Source organism: Fundulus heteroclitus, chromosome 1 (assembly GCF_011125445.2).
Source record: "Fundulus heteroclitus isolate FHET01 chromosome 1, MU-UCD_Fhet_4.1, whole genome shotgun sequence".
Taxonomy (NCBI): domain Eukaryota; kingdom Metazoa; phylum Chordata; class Actinopteri; order Cyprinodontiformes; family Fundulidae; genus Fundulus; species Fundulus heteroclitus.
The window spans coordinates 41114888-41138722 of NC_046361.1; the positions used below are offsets into that span (position 1 = coordinate 41114888).

Below are 23835 nucleotides of genomic sequence, written 5' to 3' on the forward strand. Positions count from 1 at the left end.
TGTTTTATCAGGTTACTTGTGTTGTAACTGCAAGGGTTTGTTCCTCCTCTTGATAACTTTGATTTACACATTTTGCAACTAGCCTTACTTTTGTCGTCCTCGTTTACTTGAAAATACTTCCAAATAGCGGACATGGCTAACTCGTAACCTAATGTGTTTACTCCCTCCATATCTATGCTCTGGCTGGTGGGTTCTTGACGTCACACTGCGTTCTTCTTCGCTGCTTTGTCTTCTTCTTCTCCATTTTCGTCTTCAGTTTGATTTTCTTTTATGTTGTTTTATAGCTGCCTGTAGTATCTGATCGCAAACTAATGCTTTCTGTTAAAGAGAAAGGTATGCTAGTATCCGGTCCTGTAGTATCGGAACACATTTATGAATACAAGTACGAGTACAAACACGTGGTATCGGGCCCGATACCAATACCAGCCCTAGTTTTAATCATGTCATTTTTACTTATGTAATGATTTTTATTCTTCTAAATGAAGTTAAAATTTAGTTTATTAATGGCCTTCATCATATTGTTTGATATCGGTGTAATCCTCTCCTGTGGAACCAACTCCCAGTTTTGGTCCGTGAGGCAGACACCCCGTCTACTTTTTTTAAAGACTAATCTTAAAACTTTCCCTTGTGACAAAGCTTCTAGTCAGAGTGGCTCATGTTACCCTGAGCTACCTCTATAGTTATGCTGCTATAGGCTTAGGCTGCTGGAGGACATCAGGGTCTATTTCTCTCACTCTGCTGAGTTCTCCTACTGCTCTCCAATCTGCATTGTTTGTTGTTATTTCATCTTTTAACTTTTTGTTCTCTGTCATTTTCTCTTCACAGAAGGTACACCTGGTCTGGTGTTCTGTTAGCTGTGACATCATCAGGGGAGGCATGGTACCGTATTCGTGTGACGAATACGGTAACATAATTTGAGATATCTTGAAAGGAATATTGGCTAGTGAAAATGTAATTGAAGATATCTTGAATTATTATTCTTCCTAAACAGAATGTAAATACAGGTATCTTAAATTACCATTCCGGATAATCAAAATGTAGTTTTAGATATCTGGAATGTAATTACGGATAGTCGGACGAAACCGAATTTATGTTAAAACGGCTTGCCATAGTCAGACAGCTTCTTGCAACCAAAGTTGTTATTTTGTGTCATGTTTGTGTTGTCTGCAGATGTTCAGGAGAGGCTGCTGGTTAAAGAAGAAGCTCCTGAAGAACAGAGTCATGGTGGTGATCACCAGGACCCAGAGCTCCTTCACATCAAAGAGGAACAGGAGGAAATGTGGACCAGTCTGGATGAAGAACGGCTCAATGTGAAGGAGGAGACTGATTCTACCATGTTTCCACTAACTGTGGTTCTTGTGAAAAGTGAGGATGAGGAAGAGAAACCTCTGTCCTCACAGCTTCACCAGCACCAACCAGAAGACAGAGATCTACCAACCAGCAGCTCAGCTGACCAGATGAAGGCAAAAACCGGCAAAGAGCACTGTGGAGGATCAGAATCATGCAGGAACCCAGATCCAAATACCCATGGAGACACTTCCAGCTCTTCAGAAACGGAGGTCAGTGATGATGAAGAGGAGGATGATGTGAGCCATCCTGACGCTAAGCTACAACACCTGTCAGACTTAGGGGCTGAAACTGAAGACAGTGAGAATGACTGGAAGGAGAGCAGAGCTCCCGAAGCTGGAGTAAACACTGCCAACAAGTCATTAAGCTGCTCTGAGTGCGGTCAGCAATTTGTTAACGAGTGCTCCCTTCAGAGACACACAACATGTCACTCAACAGCGAGGTCTGCAGGCTGCTTGTTGAACAACAAAAGTGTTGGAGACAAGAAAAATGTGGACTCGCTGTGGAAAGTCAAGACAGGTGCAAAATGTTTCACCTGTGATGACTGTGGTAAAACTCTTAACTGGAAAAATATAAACAGGCACATGAGAATTCACTCTGGTGAGAAACCGTTCGGCTGTGATGTTTGTGGCCGAAGATTCAACCAAAGGTCACATTTAAACATTCACAAAAGAATTCACACAGGAGAGAAACCATTTGGTTGTGATGTTTGTGAACAAAGATTTAGTGATAAGTCCCATTTAAAAAAACACAAGAGAATTCACACAGGAGACAAACCTTTGGGTTGTGATGTTTGTGGACAACGGTTTACTGATAAGACAAGTCTGAACAGACACATGAGGATCCACACAGGAGATAAACCGTTTGGTTGTGAGGATTGTAAGCAAAGGTTTAATGACAAGTCAACCTTGAGAAAACACATTAGGATCCATACCGGGGAGAAACCGTTTAGTTGTTATGTTTGCGGGAAAAAATTTAGCCTAAAGGGAAGTTTGAAAATACACCTGAGAATTCACACAGGAGAAAAACCTTTTGGTTGTGATGTCTGTGGGCAGAGGTTTCGCCAACTGTCTAATTTGAATTCACATTCAAGGATCCACACAGGAGAGAAACCGTTTGGCTGTGATGTTTGTGGAGAAACATTTTCCCAAACATCAACTTTTAACAGACACATTTCCCGCAAACATAACAACTAAATGGTTTCTCCCTGTATGCATTCTAATGTTTCATAATTTCTATCTGCAGGGTTTTTCATTAAAATCCTGTCTATTTTAACGTTGATCTGACCAGTCAGATTGATAATGTGTTGCGTTCTATGTCCTGTACCCATTTAATCTGATTGGGGAATGAAAGGACATTCAACAGAACTCTTCAAGTTGATTGAGTGAAGCGACATGTAGGGCTCGCCTACCAAAGTTTGGTTTTAGCCAATTACGGTATCAAACTAAAACATAAGCAGCGCGCATCATTAGAAACCACAAGAAGGTAATCTGGTCAAGGCATTTCTTCTGGTTCTTCTTTCAAAGAAGAAATTGTGGTTTCTTATCAAACAGATTTGATGATGGCAGCAGCTACGTGTGAATCCTCCTGCGTTTCCATGTTTATTTTGGTTTGGACACAAATGGTTGAAGTCAGAGCTGCACAAGATGGATTTTTGTGTGTTTGTGAACGTACAAATACTGTGAGAATTCAGCTTTCAGGCAAGTTTAGTTTAATGTGCTTCATTCTCTTCTTTAAAAATGTTTCTGAAATTAGCAGACCAACTATCGCTAAGTAGAGCTGTCCCATGCTCAAAAACAACTGTTTCTGGTCTTTTGTTTTGAATAAAGTCAGAAAGTTTCCCACAATGTAGATTTAAACGCCTCCTCCAAGGCTCCATCTGAATCCCCTTAATAATAGCTCCTGCTTCTTGACCTTTCACGGGGTCAACAGTAGGAATACTATTGTGGGTTAGAAAGGAGCATCGGGCTGTTGTGTTTCCAGATAGCCTTTAACTACGACATCATTATATGATGGAAATGCACATGGATGATGGGAGTCAAATCTGGGCCGACAGCCTTCCCAAAATTTAACTATTAAAGTGTCGGCTGTCTTCTCTTCGGATATTTTCATGAATTTCCAAGATGTGAGCTAGCTGTCCACTAATAAGTGACATTGTGAGGTTCCTAGGCTAACTTAACTGCAAGAGGAAGCATAAATGCTCCTTTTCCTACTTCCTTCCTTACTGACTGCACTATTTGGACAGCACTCATCATGGCGACCTCCTCTGACTCATCTCTGCTTTGGCTAAAGAGTCCTTACCCAAAAGAGGTGTTCGGATTGCCCCCAAATCTCCAATGTCTTGCTAAACAAAACATGTACTGTTGTCTGTAGCTCTCTTGTTGTAGCGTTCACTGTGGTATTCCTGGCACCCACTAGTGGTGGGATGTCTTAAGCTGGCTTGTTGGATGAATTTTAGCTCTAAAGTAAAAGAAAAAAATTGTTTAAAAAACAACTTGAAAAGTAATTAGTTGGGACCCTTGTAACCTAAGGTACCACTGTGCCTTCCTCTTCTGATTAGCTCTTTGTTTAAGTTTGGTTTAATTATGTTTCTCCAATTACAAAGAATTGTTTTAATGAACTTTACAAAACAAAAAGTCAAGCAGTTATATGTGTCCAGTCTTTTTATCTTAAAGATTCCAATATGTACTGTAGAGCTGTTGAAGTCTTTTAAAAATGTAAACAGAGTTTGTACTTGAAATCCTTGACAATTATTTAATTTCAATGTGATGTGTTTTTTTTCTTATAAGTGCTTTACTTTTCAATAAAGCACAAACACTAAAACCACAGTGGATTCTTGTTGTAGAGTTCCAGATTTTTCTTTGAAGTTCCAGTCAGTATGTTTTCTGTTTTAATGTAAATCCTTGTATAATAGTCCTAAAACCATCCAGGTTTCAGGACTAAGTTCTAATTAATTAACACTTCTAGTTTTATCTGCTGTTATACAGACTTAATAAATTATATGATAGAAAAGTTTACTTCAGTAATACAATTCACTAATTTAAACAAATATAGATGAATTATGTACAGAATGGTGTTTAAAAGCCTGTTTCTTTTAACAGATTTTCTGCTTGTAGCTAAAAAAACGTGACATTTAAGGTTAATTCATTGTGGAGAAGTCATCTATTTCTTTAAATACTTGAACATAAAATTGGAGAAAAATAAATTCCACCAAATAACACCAATAACAAAATGGCCAATTGCGTTTTATGGTTTATTGTAATTTGAACATTATTGTCTACTGATCTGCATGCAACAAGCAAGCAATAAAACTGGATAAAATAAATAAAATATCATCAGATGTTAAACTAAGTAAAGTAGGCTCACACATAAACAAAAAATAGCAGAACTTCTTGCAACCCTATTTACATTCTCTGGCCCTTGCTCAGTCGTTCTACTTCTCAAAGAGACTGATCAGGTCCTTGAAGTCCAGCTTTGTGGCCAACTGACGCAATAAACAGCATGTGAAGACTTCACACCCTTTCCTGAGACATAGTGGACAGTTGAGCCTACTGAAAGACCTCTCACCACCGGCAGCAGTTACTGGCAGTGTGCAAAATATTTGCAGGAGCAGCTTGCTAAACATTTGTCTGTGTTTATTACTTAACTAAAACAACAGTGAAATGTATAAATTCAGTGTTCTTCAGACATATAATCTAATATGGGGGAGGAAAGTGAGCCAGCTTATAAACTATGGACAAAGTTAGAAACAGACAACAGGTTAATGTTCCAGAACTTATTAAATAAACCACTTAACAGACGTACCTTGCCAGGTAAAGAATTGGGTGGCACACTGTCCTCCCTTTGCATCTGTTTCTTACCTGAGTTTTCTGTCTTTTATTTTTTTGACTCCCGGATTTATGCGTTATCTTGTCATCTTTGCCTCAACTTGTGCTATCTGAGAAAAGTAGTAGCCGGAGACTAACGGAGGCGGAGCAGGTGGTGGACTAAATCAATATTCAATTAGAAAAGGGGTGGTGGGCATTGAGAAATGTTACTAAAATAAATAAACGTAGTGTTACCAATACATCGTAAATAAAACGTGTGATTTTAAGTTCAAAACCGACTGTCATATTATGTTGACAGTATTATAATTGTATTAGGGGCCTCTGTGGGCCCCTGTCAGTCATGGGCACCTATAATTATTTTGTTGGCGTCCCTGGATGGGGGTACTTTTTTGGAAATTGTGAGGAAAAAAAGTCATGTTTTTATCAGAACTCTTACAAAAATTGTGGGAAATGCAAAACAATTTAGCACGTCTGCATCAAATCATCTGACGAGCCCTCAGAGGATCCTGAGTTCCACTTTGGGAATACCTGTGGTAGTTTGATGAAGGTGGTGTGATCAAACAGTGCTTAACAGTTTACATAAAGTTTAACATGGCTTTCGTTAATTGTTTTTACAACAGAGCCCCAACATTGAAAATCTAAAGGCAGAGAATATATGTAGTGCAATGAGACATCTTGACTCGGTGAAAACCAACACCTGCCACTGTTGCTATGGCAAAAATACTTTTAATCCAGAAAGCTTTTGTTTGTACTTTCTTGCCTTCTGGATAATTATGCAGCTAAGAGGGATTTAGAATACAATTCTTGAAGAGCATGTAAAAATCCCACCTCCACTAAAATGCTGTGACTTTAAAAAATGACGCAGGGAGAGGTTGAACACTTTCTGATATAGAGGTAACTGATCCGAATCCTGTTCTCTAAAATGTGGACATTTTCAACCTTTTCCCAGCATAGTTGCAGGATATTTAGGGATGGAGTAACAGCTACGTAAAAGGTACAACATCGTAGTTTTCATTAAATCTATGTAAAAATCACTTTACGTCATAATATAAATCACCTGTCAATCAATTATGTCAAAATGTACTGCAACTGAGAACTGAGTGTCAAATATTGCTATTTGATAAAAATATGATTAAATAGTAAATGGACTGAACCTATAGCGCTTTTCTAGTCATAGTGCCCACTCAATCCTCTAACTAATAAAATTATTCAAAGATAATGGGTTGTGTGACCTTTGACCCATGATTTATCTATAGTGGGGTTATCTGAATGTTAATTTTTATTTCTGTTAATAAATTCTTGAAGTTCGAGAGACATTGTCCCGCATTTATTCTATATGTGTGTAGAGTTTGCCATTAAAAGAACGCCAGTGCTCAAATCATCCCTTTCAACTATTGTCCTGATATCACTTTGGCTGATATTTTAAAACTAACTTTATGAAACTAAATAGGTTCTCATAGTCAGGATGAAAGGAATCAAGAAAAATGAAAAGAGTATCTTTTAAAAAATGTATGTCCTTTGTTGGCACTACATGCTCAATTCTCAGGCTGTAATTTAAAGTAGACCATCACCTGCAGAAATAACAATGTCATCTTGTTGTGCTTGTGTACTGGTGTGTTGGAACTGGAGAGGTCTGCTGCTGCACGCACTATGCTGGTGAATGAGAACATTTTCTGAATCAATATAAAGCTACAGTGATACAATTTTATTTTTATGAAGCATTTGATACAATTAATTATGGCCATATCTGCTGGCCATCTCTAAACCCTGCATTTGAATGATGCAATTAATGGGGCAAGGTGACATGAAACAGTGAAAAATGGAGTAAAATGTAAAGTTCAATCAGGTCCACTAGTATGCTAGCTAAACCAGAAACAGCAAAAATGTAGAAAAGACAATGGAAAATACAAAAGCATAAAATCATAAAACCTAAAAGCACATTGACAAATATCTAAATATATATAAAAATCTAATAAAGATGAGTCAGGAGAAATAAACACATTAAAGCAGTGCATACTCAGTCTGGATGGGTACAGCAAAGAGCTCATGCTTGGACCTGTATTTGCAGTAATAATACAGTTTAAAGCACAATGCATGAATTCTTCATCAGACTGAATGTAAAAAGTCTGACATTTACTGTTGGGCAGCGATTTGCGCCTCTGGGTATTTAAGGGAAGATTCTCGTAGCTTCCATATAATGGGAACCTTTACTCTGGATAATTTGTAGGATGACCTCGGATGTGCAGTGTGCTTTAAGGAAAGCTGGTTTTACTTGGGCTGAAGAGAAGCTACACTTGAATTGATGTTTGTCTGAATATATAGCTCACAATGTGGCCTATTTGTAACATTGTCATTGCTTGTACTTTTGCTCTTTAGTTTCTCTTTTGTGTTTTAGGCTTTTTTTAACTGTAATTCTTGTTATGTGGAGCCCAGGAAGAATAGTCCATATTATGGTAGTGACTAATGGAATCCTTACTTAACTGTAGTGGATATTAATAATTATCAATTAAGCACACCACTCATGACAAAGAAAAGATGCATCTTTGTCTTTGTAAGTTTTAATTCAAAGGCATTGAGCTTTTGAATGTCTCTGTCCGCCAACGCAGTCAGGAAACAGAGTGAGAGGAAAAGAACACACTAAACTTTTATACATTCTGGGTTAACGAAGAAAGTGGGAGTAATCTTCAGAGGAGTGCAGCCACTGGTACGATCCAGTTCCTATCTAACTCAACTCCTTTCTGTGTCTTTGGATGTGGAAACACAATAGTAAATCTGTAAGCATGTGAGCTTCTTTCACACAAAAAAGTTATGCAGGTGCATCCAGAGAAGATATGATCAGAGTTACATACGTCAATAAAATGTTCCACAACATAACTAAACTAAACCAAACTAAACTAAACTATGAATTGTTTCGTGGGATATCAGATTACTAAGGCATTTATTCCTTCATAGACACGAGCCAGCCATACTACCTTTACATGTATTATATCTTATATCGTACCACACACCTAAATTAAGGAACTGCTGTAAAAAAGCAATACTCAATTTGGTTAATAGCATTTTACTTTCCAGGCTTAGTGGAGCAAACACAACATTAACATTTAATATAATATCAATCATGAAGTTTAATAAAACTTCCTCACCATCTAACAATGCAACTTGGGGGCTCTAAAATTGATCAGTTAATTTCTATTTAACCTGCTTCTTCTAACGATAGTACGAAACGGCAAGAATCCTCACAACATACCCAGGAACTCCTTCTCGCTTCAGTTTAATGAAATTACTTCTATGTAAAACTCAAAGAAAGGCTTTGCAAACATCAACAAAGCTCATACGGAATAGTTTTTGTTTATTTGTTTGTTGTTGCTGTTTTTTCTCCTCATCCAGATTCGCTTTTCTTTTAAGCGCCTGTACACTGCTATCATGCATTGATGTAAACCAAAGTAATTATTAAACAAAATGGTAAAACAGAAGATAAAACTACCTTTAAAGTCCTGACACGGCTAAACGTTATTCATACCAATCTGTCTTTCACACGATTTGACAGAAACGTACCAAAATGCCACTTACAATATGGCGCCCATGTTGACGTACGAGCCAGATGCGCATGCGGTGTCAGCTCTCAGTGCGGAACCTCCGGGTTCAGCCCCCTGAGCGCTAGCGCGCATGCGCCTGCTTCTCCTTAGCATAGCTGTGTCAGTTGGAGCCGCGTTCGTCGCGTTTTCTTCGGGTTTCGTTGGGCTGAGCAGCCGCAGCTGAGCTCCAGCCGCTCGGTGGCGGTCGGAGGGAGGTTTGGAGAGAGAAGAGGCCGCAGAGATGCGCAGATAGCGGCTCTAACAGCGACTGGAAGAGACGCAGAAACATGGATGCTGCCTTCAGCCCCGAGGTTCACACAGACGGCACAGGTTCGCATGTTTTCATTCGGCTGTTTGGAGGCTAGCTGCACTTTACGAACAGATTACAACCAATCTGAGAAAGTATTGTTTGATTTTTTTGTAGTTTAGCTCTTAGGGTTGCGCCATTTGATCCAAAAGTCTTCATTTTTTTTGTGTGTTAAACCAGCAGCTGGATTGTGGCTCCGCCCAAACCCAGATTATTACGGTACAAGTTTGGAAAACTCCTTCTTATTCTTCAGGTTTGGGTTGATTTTTGGTGTTTTATTAAAAAATAGCTTCAAAAGAGCCAAAATTCACTGTTTTTTTTATGTTTACTATTTACAGCCTGCCCGTTTTATTACAGTTTTGATGACAATACTGTAAATTTACAGTGTTACCCTGCTGGGTTAATATAAGATTATTAGCAACATTTTAATTTAATAATGTATGATGGTCCTTATTAATAAGAGGATAAGGACAGAATTATTAGATTTTACAAATGAACCAACGGGAAACAAAAACATTAAAACTAGAATCCAAACACGTGTTATAAAGCAAAGCAATTATTGGATGTTAAATTAAAGATTAAACAAAGATCCATACACCTACAGCCTCCTTCACAGCTAATTGGTACCAGTAGACCACCACTACCAATAGTTTATATATATTGCACATTTCAGTACAAAGTGCTTTACATGATTAAAACATAGGGAAATAAAAGCAAGTAAAAACAGTTGGAATAAAATGTAGGAAAATAAAACAGGAAAATTATAATAATAATTTACCTTTTATTATAATAACAGTGTTGGTGATCTGCCTGATCTTTAGTGCACTAAGGAGGAACGCGTTGAGGTCATCCTGCAGGGGAGTTCTTTTCAGATTTTGGTTTATTTTGTTACATCTAAAGAAAAAATAGAATATAATAAAACAATTCATTTTTTTTTCAGAATGTAAGGCTCATTTATTACACATAGAGGGAAACATTTCAAGCCTTTAGTTCTGATGATTCTGGCTCACAGGGAATAAAAACCTAAAATTCAGTTTAACGGAAAATCAGAATATTACATCCCATAAATAAAACGGATATTTTAAACAGAAATGTTGGTTTCTGAAAAGTTAATTTCCATGCAGCGAATTCCTGTATCAGTGCACCGCGGCACAGAGGAGGTCAGCCTGTGGTTCTGCTGAGGGGTTCTGGAAGTCCAGGCTGCTCTAGCTGCCTTCAGGTCATCTTCATCTTCAGTTCTGGTGTCTCTCGTCTTCCTCTGGACAATAATCCATAGGTTCTGTACGGGGTTCTGGTCGGACCAATTTCTTTGTCCAATCAAGCCCAGTACCACCACCATCATTGGTACAGCTTTTCTTACTCCTTGCAGTGTGGACCGGTACCAAGTCCTGCTAGAAAATGGAACCAGCATCTCCACAAAGCTTGTCAGCAGAGGGACGCTCTTACATGTGCTGGTAGATGCTGCATTGACTGAGAACTTCAGAAAACCCAGCGGACCAGAACCAAAGATGAGATGGCACCGCTGATCATCACTGGCTGTGGGAACTTCACTCTGGACTTCCAGCAATGTGGATTCTGGGCCTCTCCTTTGTTCCTCCAGACTCTGGACCTTGATCTCCAGATGAAATGAAAACTTTACTTTGATCTAAAAACAGAACTTTGGACCATTTGAGCAACAATCCGGTTCTGTTTCTGCTGTTATCCCGTTTGCTGGTGCTCATTTTCCTACCAGACTTCTTCCTTCCACTCAACTTTCTATGATCATGATTGAGTCCAGCACTCTGAGCAACCAGCTTCTTCAGCAGCGACGTTCTGTGGCTCCTCCTGGTGGAGGAAGTCCATGTCTGTCTTCTCCTGTCTGTTCCAGGACGGCATCGCCTGCTGACCCAGAGAAAGAGACCGTTTAGAGGCTCAGGAAACCTCTGCAGCTGTTTGGAGCTAATTAGCTGATTAGTAAAGGACATCATGAGTTTCCAATATAACGTTTCCTAAATATCCTCGTTTTCTGGAACGTTAAACGTTGGGTTTTTAATCTCTGCAAGCCGTAATTATCAAATTTACAAGAAATTACGTCTTGTATTATTTCGCTCTGTGGGATCAATCGGTATAATTCAGTCACCTTCAATGAAGCATGTCGACTTAACTTTATTTTCTACATGCAGATTCTTCTTTTGCTACAAATGTTCATGTGTGCAGTAAAGACAGGCTATAAAACAGCCTTTTTAAGCAATAAATGGTTGTTTTACTAAAAATGACAGTCGCTTTTATTAAATAGAATTCAATTATTTGTTTCCTTGCATTCTTTGTTACATGGATTTTTATTACTCATAAATAAACTAAAAATAGGCACAATGTGGCAATTTTTTTTATCCATTTACTCAATCATCAAAACTGTTTAGCCCTCTTTGAACAGAGCAGCTCTTCTTTCTAGAAATCTGGATTTATTATTTCTCTAAACATCGGAAACAAAGTCATAGTTTAAAGTCGACCTATTGTGCATTTGAGTTTGTCCTTTTCACAGTGAAACCATTCTGTTGTCTATTAAAGTAGAACTGCAACGCCAAGCCAAAACAAGATCGTCCACCTTTACCTTTAAGGAACATTTCTAAACTGCAACATAAAACTAATTCATGCATTTGTGTCGTTGCGCTTAGATTACTGCATTGTCCCGTTTACCGGTTTGGATAAATCCTCCTTTTCACGCCTCCAGTCCAGACTAAAGGCGGCAGCCAGACTTCTGACCCGTTCCTGCAGCCGAACTCGCATGAACCCAGTTTTATACGGTCTCCTCTTTTCATCGGCTCCTAATAGATTCTAAGGTTCATTTTATAATTCACATTAACATACAGGCTGTTAAGGAGAGCCTGGTGGCCCAGGAGGCGTATAATACAGGGAGGAAAACCCTGCATTTCATTATTTTATTTGATTATTTAGGATACAACTCATACCATTAAGTGAAAACAAAGAGGGGCATCGCTGTGATTTCTGTGCAGTTTTCTTTTTATTTGTGCAGCAAATATTTTTGACTAAAATATTAAAGAAAAACTAAAATGTTTTTTTTTTTATTTTTTAAAAAAAAAGCAGTATTTATAATTCCTGAATTTAAATGAGCTGTTTACGTTTTTATGATGAATGTGAAATTATTTTATTTCTTCCCTGTTTTTGGGCTAAAAACTAAAAAGAGTGTGACGTTGCCCTTATTTAATAGTTTGAATACATTTATGCTTTTTAATGTAAATAAGAATCCAGAATGCAATAACCAAGTGAAACCTGCATAGGATGAGTTAAATGCAGAAGATAGGTGTAAGATAATGACAAATTACAGTTGTCTATAATGTACGTAATGTGTTTCAGTGTTGCCTGCAGATGTCCGGCGGGTTCTGGTGGTTAAAGAAGAGGCTCCTGAGGAGCAAAGTCTAGGTGTGGATCAGCATGAACCAGAGGCCCTCCACATCAAGGAGGAATCGGACAAAGAGCTCAATTTGAAGCAGCCTGATGCCACCAGGATTCCATCAGCTACAATTCCCATAAAGAGTGATGATGATGAAGGTAACCCTCTTCTCTCACAGCTTCATCAGCACCAAACAGACTGGGATGGAGCAGAAACCAGCAGGAAGCTAGATCTAAAACATCATGAGAAAACTCTAAAAGCAGATGTTCCTGAGGAAATTAATTCTGGTGTGGACCGTCAGGAACTGGAGCTCCTACAGATCAAGCAGGAGGAGGAGGAGCCCTGGACCAGTCTGGAGGAAGAACAGCTTAATGTGAAGGAGGAGACTGATCCCAACATGTTTCCTTTAACTGTGGTTCTTGTGAAGAGTGAGGATGAGGAAGAGAAACCTCTGCTCTCACAGCTTCATCAGCACCAATCAGAAGAGAGAGATCTACCAACCAGCAGCTCAGCTGACCAGATGAAGGCAGAAACTGACGAAGAGGACTCTGAAGGAGCAGAATCCAGCAAGAACCCAGATCTAAATGCCCATGGAGACACTTCCAGCTCTTCAGAAACTGAGGTCAGTGATGATGAAGAGGAGCATGATTACTCTGAATCTGAAACTGAAGACAGTATGAAGGACTGGAAGGAGAGCAGAGCTCCTGAGTCTGAAGGAAAAGCTGCCAGCGAGTCTTTAAGCTGCTCTGAGTGCGGTCAGCAATTTGTTAACAAGCGCTCCCTTCAGAGACACACGGCATGTCACTCAACAGCGAGGAAGGCACGCAGGTCGGGAAACAAGAAACATGGTAGAGGAAAGAAAAATATTAATTCATTGAAGAATGTCCAGACTGGTGTAAAAACCTTTACCTGTGATGACTGTGGGAAAAGTTTCAACTGGAAAAATCATCTAAGCAGACACATGAGAATCCACACGGGAGAAAAACCGTTTGGCTGCGACATCTGTGGACAAAGATTTAACCAAAATTCTAATTTAAACAAGCACATGAGAATCCACACAGGGGGGAAACCTTTTGGTTGTGATGTTTGTGGACAAAGATTTAATCTGAAATCATATTTACACATACATATGCGGATTCACACAGGAGAGAAACCATTTAGTTGCGATGTTTGTGGACAGAGATTTAACCAAAAATCTAATTTAAACAAACATGCTAAAATCCACACAGGAGGTAAACCATTTGGTTGTGATTTCTGTGGACAAAGATTCAACTTAAAGTCATATTTAAACAAACATGTAAGAATCCACACAGGGGAGAAACCATTTAGATGTGATGTTTGTGAACAAAGGTTCAACCTTAGGTCACATTTAAACTTGCACAAGATAATTCATTCAGGAGAGAAACCGTTTGCTTGTGATGTTTGTGGACAACGGTTAATGCAGAAATCAGCTTTAAAGAAACACATGAAAATCCACACAGAAATCAAGTCGTTTGATTGTGATGTTTGTGGTCGACGATTTAACCAAAAGTCTGCTTTAAAAAGACACCTGAGAATCCACACAGGTGACAAACCATTTGGTTGTGATGTTTGTGGGCAAAGATTTAACCAAAAGGCACATTTAAACAAACACATGACTATTCATACAGGAGCAAAACCATTTGGCTGTGATGTATGTGGAGTTAGATTTAACTTAAAGTCACATTTAATCAAACACACAAATGTCCACGCTGATGGAGAAAGTGTTTAGTTTAAAATATCCACAAAACGGCTGAATTAAATTAGAAATGACACGGTTTACATCAGAAACACCATTTTTTTTAACAAACATTGTTTTAGCTTAAAATATTTATACTGTAATTTCCCTCTTATGAGAAGCTCTTTCTTTGCATAAAAATATACTTTTGGTGCCTAAAACCATCTCATAAGTCAGAGTACACATTTCTTCATGAATCTATCATGTTATAGCTTTATGCTTGAAACAAAACTGTATGCCGTCTGTCCCAGATTGTGTCAGAATAATGCAAATGCATTTTTTGCATTGTATATTTCTAAAACTTCTGTATTTGTTGGTGTGTTAAAATGAACAAAGACTTGTTTCCTTTGTCAGAAGTCCAACACATGTTTGCAAGGTTATAGTGACAAGTTTCATCCAAAAGATTTTAGATTGATTGCAGTTTAAGCAATTGTGAATATCGTTGGCAAAATATGGCCGCCTCACAGCCACAGCCTGTCATTTTTCATTTCTACCAGTCACATATGATTGAAGCTATTTTTAATTGGTTATTCATTGTAATTAAGATGGACTTAATTCAGTTAATGTTCTCTATTATTTTTGCCCCTTTTCCATTAGTACCTAATCTATTCAGGTCAGGTCGGGTCAGTTCATCATGGTTTGACTAATTTTCCATCACAGTTGAGTAGCATATCATGGAGGCTGGGGTCTTTGATACCAGAGTGGCCCCACACACTGAAGGGATGAGATTTATAGATACACCAACACAACAACGGCCTGTACTGCTGCTTTATTTCTGGCTGTTGTCAGATTTAAAGTAAGAGGGGTGCCGGATTTTTCAGACTGTAAGGTGCACTTAAAATTCCTACATTTTCTCAAAAATTGATGGTGCGCCTTATATCTGATCACCGTTGTGCTTACTGACTGATTTTATGTGGTACAATGTGCTCAAAAATCTGTTAAAATGTGTAACTATGACTTTGATTAGCGGCTGCACAGTGGCGCTCAGTGGATATTAGGAGCATTACGGTACACTGTGTCACTCACTGATTTCTATTATCCACTGGAGTGCTAATCGCCCGCTGTTAGCACGAGTCGCTTTGAAGCCACCAGCCGCCATATTGGTACTCCCTATTTTCCTCCAGTAACTAGGGAATATGTGCGCTACAGCATCGAATAACGAGGATTTTCTCATGTTCAGGGGGGGCTTAAAACTTTTAAAATGTCAAATGCCATATACTTTTATGTTATGTTCTAAAACTATCAAGTACTGAGAAAGTCATGTGCTGAAATATTTTGCTGATATTTATTTATATATAAGTATAAATAACATTTATAAATATATAAATAACAATATACAAAAACATATATTTACATACAGTATATGTATACATATATACATAAACACATTTATATATACATATATATTTAATATGAATAACATGTAAAATATTTCAGCACCTAATTTCCTAGTAGTTGATAGTGTTAGTACATCCACTGACTGTAGAATTACCTGTGAAACGTTTTCACACAGCCAGAAAACTGCTTGTTGTTGCAACCAAATCCTATGGGATTCTGTGAGAGTAGGGAGTAGCAAGATGGCGGCCAGTGACTTCAGTTTTTCGGCAAAATCAGCACTCCATTGTATAATAGAGATCAGTGGTGTCACTACCTGATAGGACCCCTGAGCTGTCTATCAGACTGCCTGACTGTAATGTCTAAACTAGAAGTGCATTCATGTAAGGCAGCCTGGAGTACGCGCTAGCAGCAATAAACCTAGTAAGTTAATTCAGTATAAAGTTTATTTTGGCCTGATGTTAGAAACAGGGCAGTGTAGTCCAGCTACTCTGTCCTCTTGATGGAGACGAATAGAGAGCTGTGGACGTGAAGGGGTGCACTGCAGAAAGGGAACTAAAAGTAAGAACAATTTTATTGAGATTTGTATATATTTTCCTTGATTTGAGCAGCTAAATAAGACTGTTTGCCAATGGAATTAGTATTTTTACCCCTAAAATAAGATAATTAGACATTCTACACTTGAAATAAGATGATGGAGATTAATTGTTATTATTTTATGTGCCAAAATCTTCTTCACTTGGGAAGAATATTTATTGCGCCTGATAATCTGGTGCACCTTATGGTCCGGAAAATACGGTACAAACAATCAGTGACCGACAGTCTTCTGACGTCATGGTTTCAGTGCAACTTGGAACAGTTGGAGCCGCAGCAAGCAGTTACAACAATACAACAAACAAACTGATGGAAAAGCCGAGCCGTCTGATCCGCAGCGAACTGCTCTTGGGTTGGTACTAGTGGAAAAGGGGTAAAGTCACTCTCCCCTCTGCTCTCTCTTTTTAAAAACTCCCTCTTTGTTATACGCTCTCTGGATCACCGCTCTTTGTGCCTCATGTGGTCTGGACACACTTGATATAACTCAGACTCCATTTATATCAATAACTGAAGATGTTATGTGACATAATTAGCAGCTAAACATGAAATTAAGTTTCAAGAAATTCTGTACATGTAAGCATATTTTAATGAACTTTGCTTCCATCGTTGGACTCTTACTCAATATTGTGAAATGTGGAACAGAGTGTGCTCCAGTCATTAAAATCACAATGTTTATATACACTGTAAAAGAAAAAATACTTTTTTAATGCTCACCATCTCACACTGATACACACTAAACTTTGTTATTTTTGGTCAGGCAGGAATATGAGAACTTTTTATTTTTTTGCCAAATGCCAGAATAATAAATGTGATTTGGAGGGTTTTCTTCTCTCTCTAAGCTGGAAAAGTTGTAATAATTTCTGGAAACCATTGGTTCTTAATCCTAAACAGTAAACATGTTCAGATGTAAGGTATAAATGACAAAATATTGAAAGAGACAAAGTGTAATAAATAAATGCGTGCTAAATCTGAATGAAAGGAACAGGAAGGGTTTTTATTTAGATATTTCATTCAGTGAGCGATGTCCTGCTAACGTGGCAGCTAGCTTAGCAGCAAGAGAATGTTGGCAGCAAGTTGCATTTATTTTGTTCTGAAATTATCGAAAGTCATTTAATACAGTCTTCAGTTGGAGAGACTTTCCTGTTGTCATTGTGAAGCTAATAATCCATCAACATACAGGCTGGTAGTTAAAACTCGTCCTTTCACAGTAAAAGACGCAGCAGCTGCGATCTGTAGCTTACAGACCGGCTTCCTTTTACCCTTCATTACATCCCAGAATGTGCTACCGTGTGCTGATGGTGACGCAGTTCCTGAATCAGTCATCTGGTACGGCCGATGTCCTGTCGAGTCAAGAACACAGACTTTCTTCACAGCGGTCTTCCTGGTTTGCTGGACACGCTTTGAAGACTCAGGAGGTCTCATCACCAGCCACACGTCTGACTTAAATGAATGGATGGAAAACGGGCTTCTGCAGCTCTTGATGGCGCGCCGAGGAGGTCAGGCAATCGTTTCAATCAGCTGGGCAGAAAAATGGAGCAATCAAAAACAAGGATTGGGGACAGGTGGACAGCAGCAGGTTCTGAGCTGTTGTCTGCAACTGTAGCACATCTCACATATTTTACTATTATTCCCATAGAAAAGATTTATTTTAAATCCCGATAAAATAAAGTCCAGCTGGTTAAACAACACAGACTTGAAATCTGGCTTAGAGGTCATCTGTTTCGCTGATAATGGCAGATCATGGCAGATGACGTGTCACACTGAGCCTGGTTCTGGTTCTGCTGGAGGTCCTATTAAAGGAGATATTTCCTCACTGCTGTCGCTACATGCATGGTGGGTATGAGGGATTGCTGCAAAGACGACTCAATCTCCGCAACTGTCCACCGTGGCTCCAGTGAACGCTGCAAGTCACTCTGGAGAAAACTTTTAACCAACCTGTCGGAGGATTGCACTGACTTGGTAAAGTACCTTGAGATGTTGTGTTGGTGTTGGTGCTGTATTGATAAATTGAATTTATTTAAAATCACAGTCATTTTTAGGGGCTAATTCTGTTATTCATTTATTTACTTTTTATACTTGAGTGTGTATTTTAGTTACATATTTTATATTGGGCTCTTAAAAAGTTTTTTTTTTTTTTTTTGCTGCTAAGCCCTTAAAGTACTGCAGTGAATTTATAACAAAATGCCACCCACAATATGGCCGCCACGCTCACGATCCTGACGTCCGTCTCTGGGTGGAACCTCTGGGTGTTTGGTACAACGGGTTCTGCTTCGTTTCACCTCCACAGTTGGAGTCTGTTCTTTGTGTTTTATTCTGTTTTTTCATTTATTTAACGGTTTATAGCTGATCTCGGTAACTGCTCAATAGATGTTACAGGTTCTTGAGGGAGAAAAGCTAAAGGAGATGTATGGATGGGGCAGAGGATGCTGTTTTACCGATATAGATGGACAGATCAGGTTTGTATGTTTTCAGTCTTCGTACCAGCATCATAGCTGTAAGTTAGTTTACAATAGGTTTTAGGTAGAACTTGTTTTATTATTGTTGCTGTTTCAACCTTCTCAGGAATACATTTTAATCCAATACCTGGAAAATGAAGGTCTACCCGTGTACTGGACTTTAGCACCGCCCACACAAGGTGTATTACCGGCAAGTTAACGAGATGCAGGAACTTTTTCTAGAACTCTGGTACAAGGTCCCTGATACAGCCTGGAATTAACTGTTGTTCTTCAGGTCTGGAAAATAATGGAAAACATAAAAAAATAAAGATGTTGGTCAAGTTCAGTTCTCCTATGTAAAAAACCTGAATAAATACCCGATTAATACCTTAAGGTAGTAGCTATGGTAGCAACAGTTTCTCAATGCTTTTCTGTCAAGAACCATTTTAGCTAAGAGCAATAGAACCTTTAAATGAAAAAACAAGCTCAAAATCTGGAAAATCTAAAAAGCAAATTTTTTTTTTACGGCTGTCATTTATGTTAGCCTTAGAAATTCATGAAATTGCTCCATGATAGGACATAAAAGACATTTCTGAGAAGGCGCAACCAGTTGCATAATCACTAAAAGAGCGACTGGGGCTAGAACTGCATTGTTACATCAGCCCACAGGACTTCTAAATGAAGTCCTGTGGGCTGATGACTTGTCTATGGTGTACCCTGCCTCTTGTCAAATGACCATTGGAGACGGGCACCAGCCTAGGTGTTAATAAAAATTGTCTGAGAATTGTCTGGACTGGCAGAACTGTGTTGGGTTTGCAGCGATGGTGCTGTAGCAATAACTGGCCGTCATCACAGGGTCATTAAGCAGATACTTGATCTTGTCCCACAAGCTGAATGAACCCAGTATTGTAATGTAGTATTAAATGCATTAAAAATAGTCCCCACAGCAACTGTAGACAATGGATGAACCGAAGGATGGTTAAAAAATAATAATTGACATAAACAGATTCCTATTATATGTTTAGCCTTGTAAATCTCCACTCTTAATGCAGTAAAGACTCAGATATTTCAGGGTGAATAAAAACTTTCATTAGTTAAAGCAATCCACGTTCTACGTTGCTTTTCCACCAGTTTAAACAGCAACGTCTCCGATGGCCCGTCTGTCCCCTGCCAATATGGCGGACAGAATGACTTCTAACCAGTGCCCTGTTTGGGCGGGACTTCCGGATCTTTGTGGGCCGATGCCTCCTAGTGCGCAGACTCCGTCCTGCCTCAGTCCAGCGGTGGTGATCGCAGGCTTTTCTTCTGTTTCTGGTTGTCAGATGTTGTAAAGCTGAGCTCCACCTGTTCAGCAGCGGTTAACGGAGGTCTGGACGCAGAAAGGCCGACAGAGATGCAGCGATAACAGCTTAACAGACACAAACATGGATGCTGCTCTCAGCCCCGACATTCAGAGGGGCCGATTAGGTTCGTATGTTTTCATTCTTCACATTCACTGCGGGCTTCAGTCACATTTTAGTTTTTCTGTAGCTGCTAGGTTTAACTTATGGACAGCTGTCGAGCTGCTGTTGGTGCATTTGTTCTGCGGGGCGTCCCGGTGTGTCAGACCTGCTGGTGGCCATTTAGCTGGTGATGGTCTCTGCGCAGGCGCAGATGTTATTAAGGAGTGCAGCAGGAATCCCTGATCAAAATGCCGCACATTTCCATAAATGGGTTACAAATACTCTGATTTACATTTTTAAATATGCTTCAAATACGAATGTGCGTTCCCCAAAACTTAATTTTGGGGATTTTTATAGAAGGTGAAATATAATGTAATATTTGTCTGTTAAAATCATATTTAGGAAAGCAAATGTGAAAACTATGATATAAACTCGTACGTCTGCTGCTATTAAAAACAGAACAGACCAGCGAATACTCCTTTAAGCTATTCTACATTTAAACTATATAGAAAACCATCCAGAAAACTTATGAGGAATAATCTTATTTCTACAGGTTCTACAGTTTTGATTTTATCTGCACAAAGTGAAACGTTTTCCATTGAATCAAACCTTTGGTTTATTATACTTTCACTGTAGGTCATATTTTGTTTACCTAGTTTTAAACAGTGTTGATAAATGTTGAGTCAGGATCTTATACGCATTGTGCATTGTTTTAAGAACTATGACATCTTTAAACGTTTAATGCTTTTCACGGTTTATGGATTATTATGCAAACAAATGTATGTTTCTGTGAAAATAGTTTTTGGATTTTGGCTTCACTGTGTTTCCCTAATCCTAAACACAGTAGGTCATACACAACAATTATTCAAAATATATGTTTATAAAACAGCCAATATAATCTTTGATGAATTAAAGATAACCGATATACCAATTGTGCTGCAGGAAAACACAACCACCTTCCTCTGGCCTTGTTTATCTTCACTCTTCATTTGGACGTGGATTAGCTTTAAAATCAATAGTCTTTATTGTCATGAATTAACCGTAATGAAGTTTTGGCCAGCCACCAGCTCAGAATTCACACAGACATAATGTTTAATGCACTGACTTCACCTCTTGAGAAGCTAAACAGTGTGAAACTAGTCCTCAGCATCTGATAAGGTTTAAATGTTCCAGTCAAAAAGACAGATTGGAGTCAGTTTACAGAACGGTTTAGAGTTAAAACATGTGCAAATAGTCACCAGCAAATATTGAGCTGTTAAAGAACTGTGTAGTTTGCATAGATTTCCAAACAAACGCTCCACGAGAAACCAAAAGTGTGCAAATAATCATAATCACGTAAGACACAGTGTAAATAATTCTCAGTCGGATCAAGAACCTGTGGAACCAGCAGCGTGTTTGTAAGCCTGTAACAGATTATGAAACGGGCTGCAGGTTTATTGATTGATTGATTGATTTAATGTTCATGAATTGTTTACCTGATGTAACAGAGACAAACAGTGCATTGCCAGTGTAGGTGGGGTCTATGGCAATGCACCTGGCCCTTTTCTGGACTTGTGCAGCATAAACCATGTCTAGGTCCTGTAGACGGCATCTTACAATCACCCTGTGCAGTTCCCTTATAACACGCTTACGCTGAGACACAGCATGCTTTCAATTGTAGCTCTGTTAAAGTTTCACCCCAAACTCAACATTTTGTTTGTTACACATATTATAACGTTACCTATTACATTAACTTATTTCTACACCATGATCTGGGTTAATACTCAATTCTGATTGGCTACAGGGTGTCTGTTAAAAAGTGCTATAGGACACCTCCGGTCAAATAACCCGATTGTTCTAAATGGTTGCGTTGGCTCAAACGTTAGCTGGTAATGCAAAGGCAGTTGTAAAGAGGAATAGTTTTATTGTTTCCTTTAATCTATTTAGTGTTTTTGATAATTTTGAGGACTGGGATGCAGCAGAGGAAAAAGAGGTAAGAGGTGCAGTTGTCCTCTGAAATGATAATTTGCTCATTTGATCTGGTCACCTTGCCGTCGCGTCACAAGAGATATTAAATTGTTCTGTCAGTGTCTTTCTGTGGAAAAACTTATGATTTTCAATTGTGAAAAAACATTCAAAGTATTAATAATTGATTTGATATTTATTTTGTAAGTGACCATGGTATAAGCAGGAAAATACCCTTAGAGGTGTCCATTATCAGAAATTAATGGACTTAACAGTTACACTTCTGCATCGTCCATCAATCCCTGATAATAGACACCTGATCAGACGTTATCCCTTACATATTAAAAAAAATAGAATCCCTGCTTAATGTATTAGTAGTTTTCGATTGCTTGTTGCACAAAGATAGATCTTTTTCCAGCCCTAAACGCAAATGCTCTGCAGTGCTCCCCACCAACCACACACACGGAAAGAGAACAATAATACAGTATTCATAAATGTTTTTCTCTTGATTACAAAGATAACTTCTCAATTGTAGTGTTTAGAACACAGGGGCTATAAAAGAAGAAAAAAAAATCTTAGTCATCAACACTTTGCAACAACATTTTTATCAGTTAATTTTAGTTTATTTAGAATTTTATTCTTAAGTTTTCCTCAAGATAAAAAAGGTATCTATTATAGGGCTGGATGATAATTCAATAACAATATATCGATCAAAAAAAAGGGTAAGTAAAAAGTTAAATAGAATAACAGGTGTCCTTACTTTTGCATTCTAGCCATGTAGGTTAATATTACAGTCATTACATCCTCCCAGCCAATCACAATGCAGATCCAAGAATGCCTCGTCACCAAGCTCCGCCCCCTTCAAAGAGTTCAGAGAGCACTTGTTGTGTTTTCTTTTTTAAAAACTTGCAGTTTTGGTAAAAAGTTGGTTGAATAAAGGGTTGAGTTTGAATTCAGTGTTTGTTGTTCTTTATCTAAAAATAGGTCACTAAGCAACAGCATAAAATGTTCAGGGCTGCACTTAAAATACATGTTTTGAATTGGTTGATAATTATTAATATTGACCAATCGGATTTCTTTTTTATAGATATGCTTTTTATCTATATCATCCAGCCCTACTCTATTAGGGGTCCAATTTGTTCTGATTAATTATAGGCCGTGGGCCAGAATCTGTAGGACGCTTCCTTAAGAAGTTTCGTATGAACTGTCAGGGGGCAACTTTCTTCCACCAGGATAAGTTGCTACACATAGCAGTGATCTCAAAACACCAATGTTCCCACGTTTTCGCTTGCACATTAATAAGTTATAGCCGATAAAAAATCTAAACTGTGGCGCTCCGGTCCAAGAGGTCACGTGATTCGATTTTTGCTGCTCAGCCAATCAGATCGCTGTATTGTCAGCTGTGCGCGTTCATCAGTTCATCATGGCTGCGCTCGTAAGATGTTTGTATGCATTTGTTTCCAGATGAAGAAAGCCCAATAATAGCATTTTCTGGCGCCAGCTGGCAGAGATCTTGATGGCAAGAAAAAAATAAATAGCCCAGACCATCTGTCCATCCATCCATCCATCCATCCATTTTCTAACAGGCTTATCCCCGCTGGGTTTGCGAGGTGCTGGTGCCGAGCTCCAGCTGTCAATGGGTGAGACGCGTTGTATAAACTCGTTGTGCCAAACGAGTTATCCCCTTCGGAATTTGTAGAATTTTGTATTGTATTTTTGAAATCAATAAAAGTTTTAACCTCCAGCTTTGTGAAGTCTAAATATTTTAAACATCACATTCTAGTAAAATGAAATTTATTTTTTTTAAACTCCTAATACGTTGTTCTATTTTTAAAAGAGACATATCTCGTTTTCTTAATACGGTTAATATCTCGATAAGGTT

General features: G+C 38.6%; 3 protein-coding genes across 9 annotated transcripts in view; all 3 read left to right on the top strand.

The window, feature by feature from the left end:
• The window catches only part of LOC110367558 (zinc finger protein OZF), an 8004-nt gene extending 4527 nt beyond the window's left edge, over positions 1 to 3477 (top strand). For 2 of the 5 annotated variants that reach the window (XM_036142998.1, XM_036143005.1), the window contains one exon: positions 2361 to 3477. In XM_036142998.1, the coding sequence (XP_035998891.1) occupies positions 2361 to 2543 (183 nt within the window). In that variant the 3' untranslated portion in view covers positions 2544 to 3477. Of the gene's footprint in view, positions 1 to 810; positions 952 to 1170 lie in introns of those variants that run through there. The other 3 variants (XM_036143010.1, XM_036143018.1, XM_036143008.1) reach the window with 3 other exon arrangements.
• Positions 3478 to 8839: 5362 nt separating this feature from the next.
• LOC105921900 (zinc finger protein 260) lies at positions 8840 to 15105 on the top strand. The gene is made up of 2 exons (XM_021313685.2): positions 8840 to 9079; positions 12411 to 15105. The coding sequence occupies exons 1-2, from the start codon at positions 9037 to 9039 to the stop codon at positions 14195 to 14197; spliced, it is 1830 nt and encodes a 609-aa protein (XP_021169360.2). The 5' UTR covers positions 8840 to 9036; the 3' UTR covers positions 14198 to 15105.
• A 4713-nt stretch (positions 15106 to 19818) lies between these two features.
• LOC118564548 (gastrula zinc finger protein XlCGF26.1-like) overlaps positions 19819 to 23835 on the top strand; it is a 41310-nt gene continuing 37293 nt past the window's right edge. For all 3 annotated transcript variants that reach the window (XR_004931915.1, XR_004931916.1, XM_036142991.1), the window contains exon 1: positions 19819 to 20034. Coding sequence is in view for 1 of the 3 variants with exons in the window: in XM_036142991.1 (XP_035998884.1) it covers positions 19992 to 20034 (43 nt within the window). In the remaining 2 variants the exon portion in view is untranslated. The remainder of the gene's footprint in view (positions 20035 to 23835) is intronic.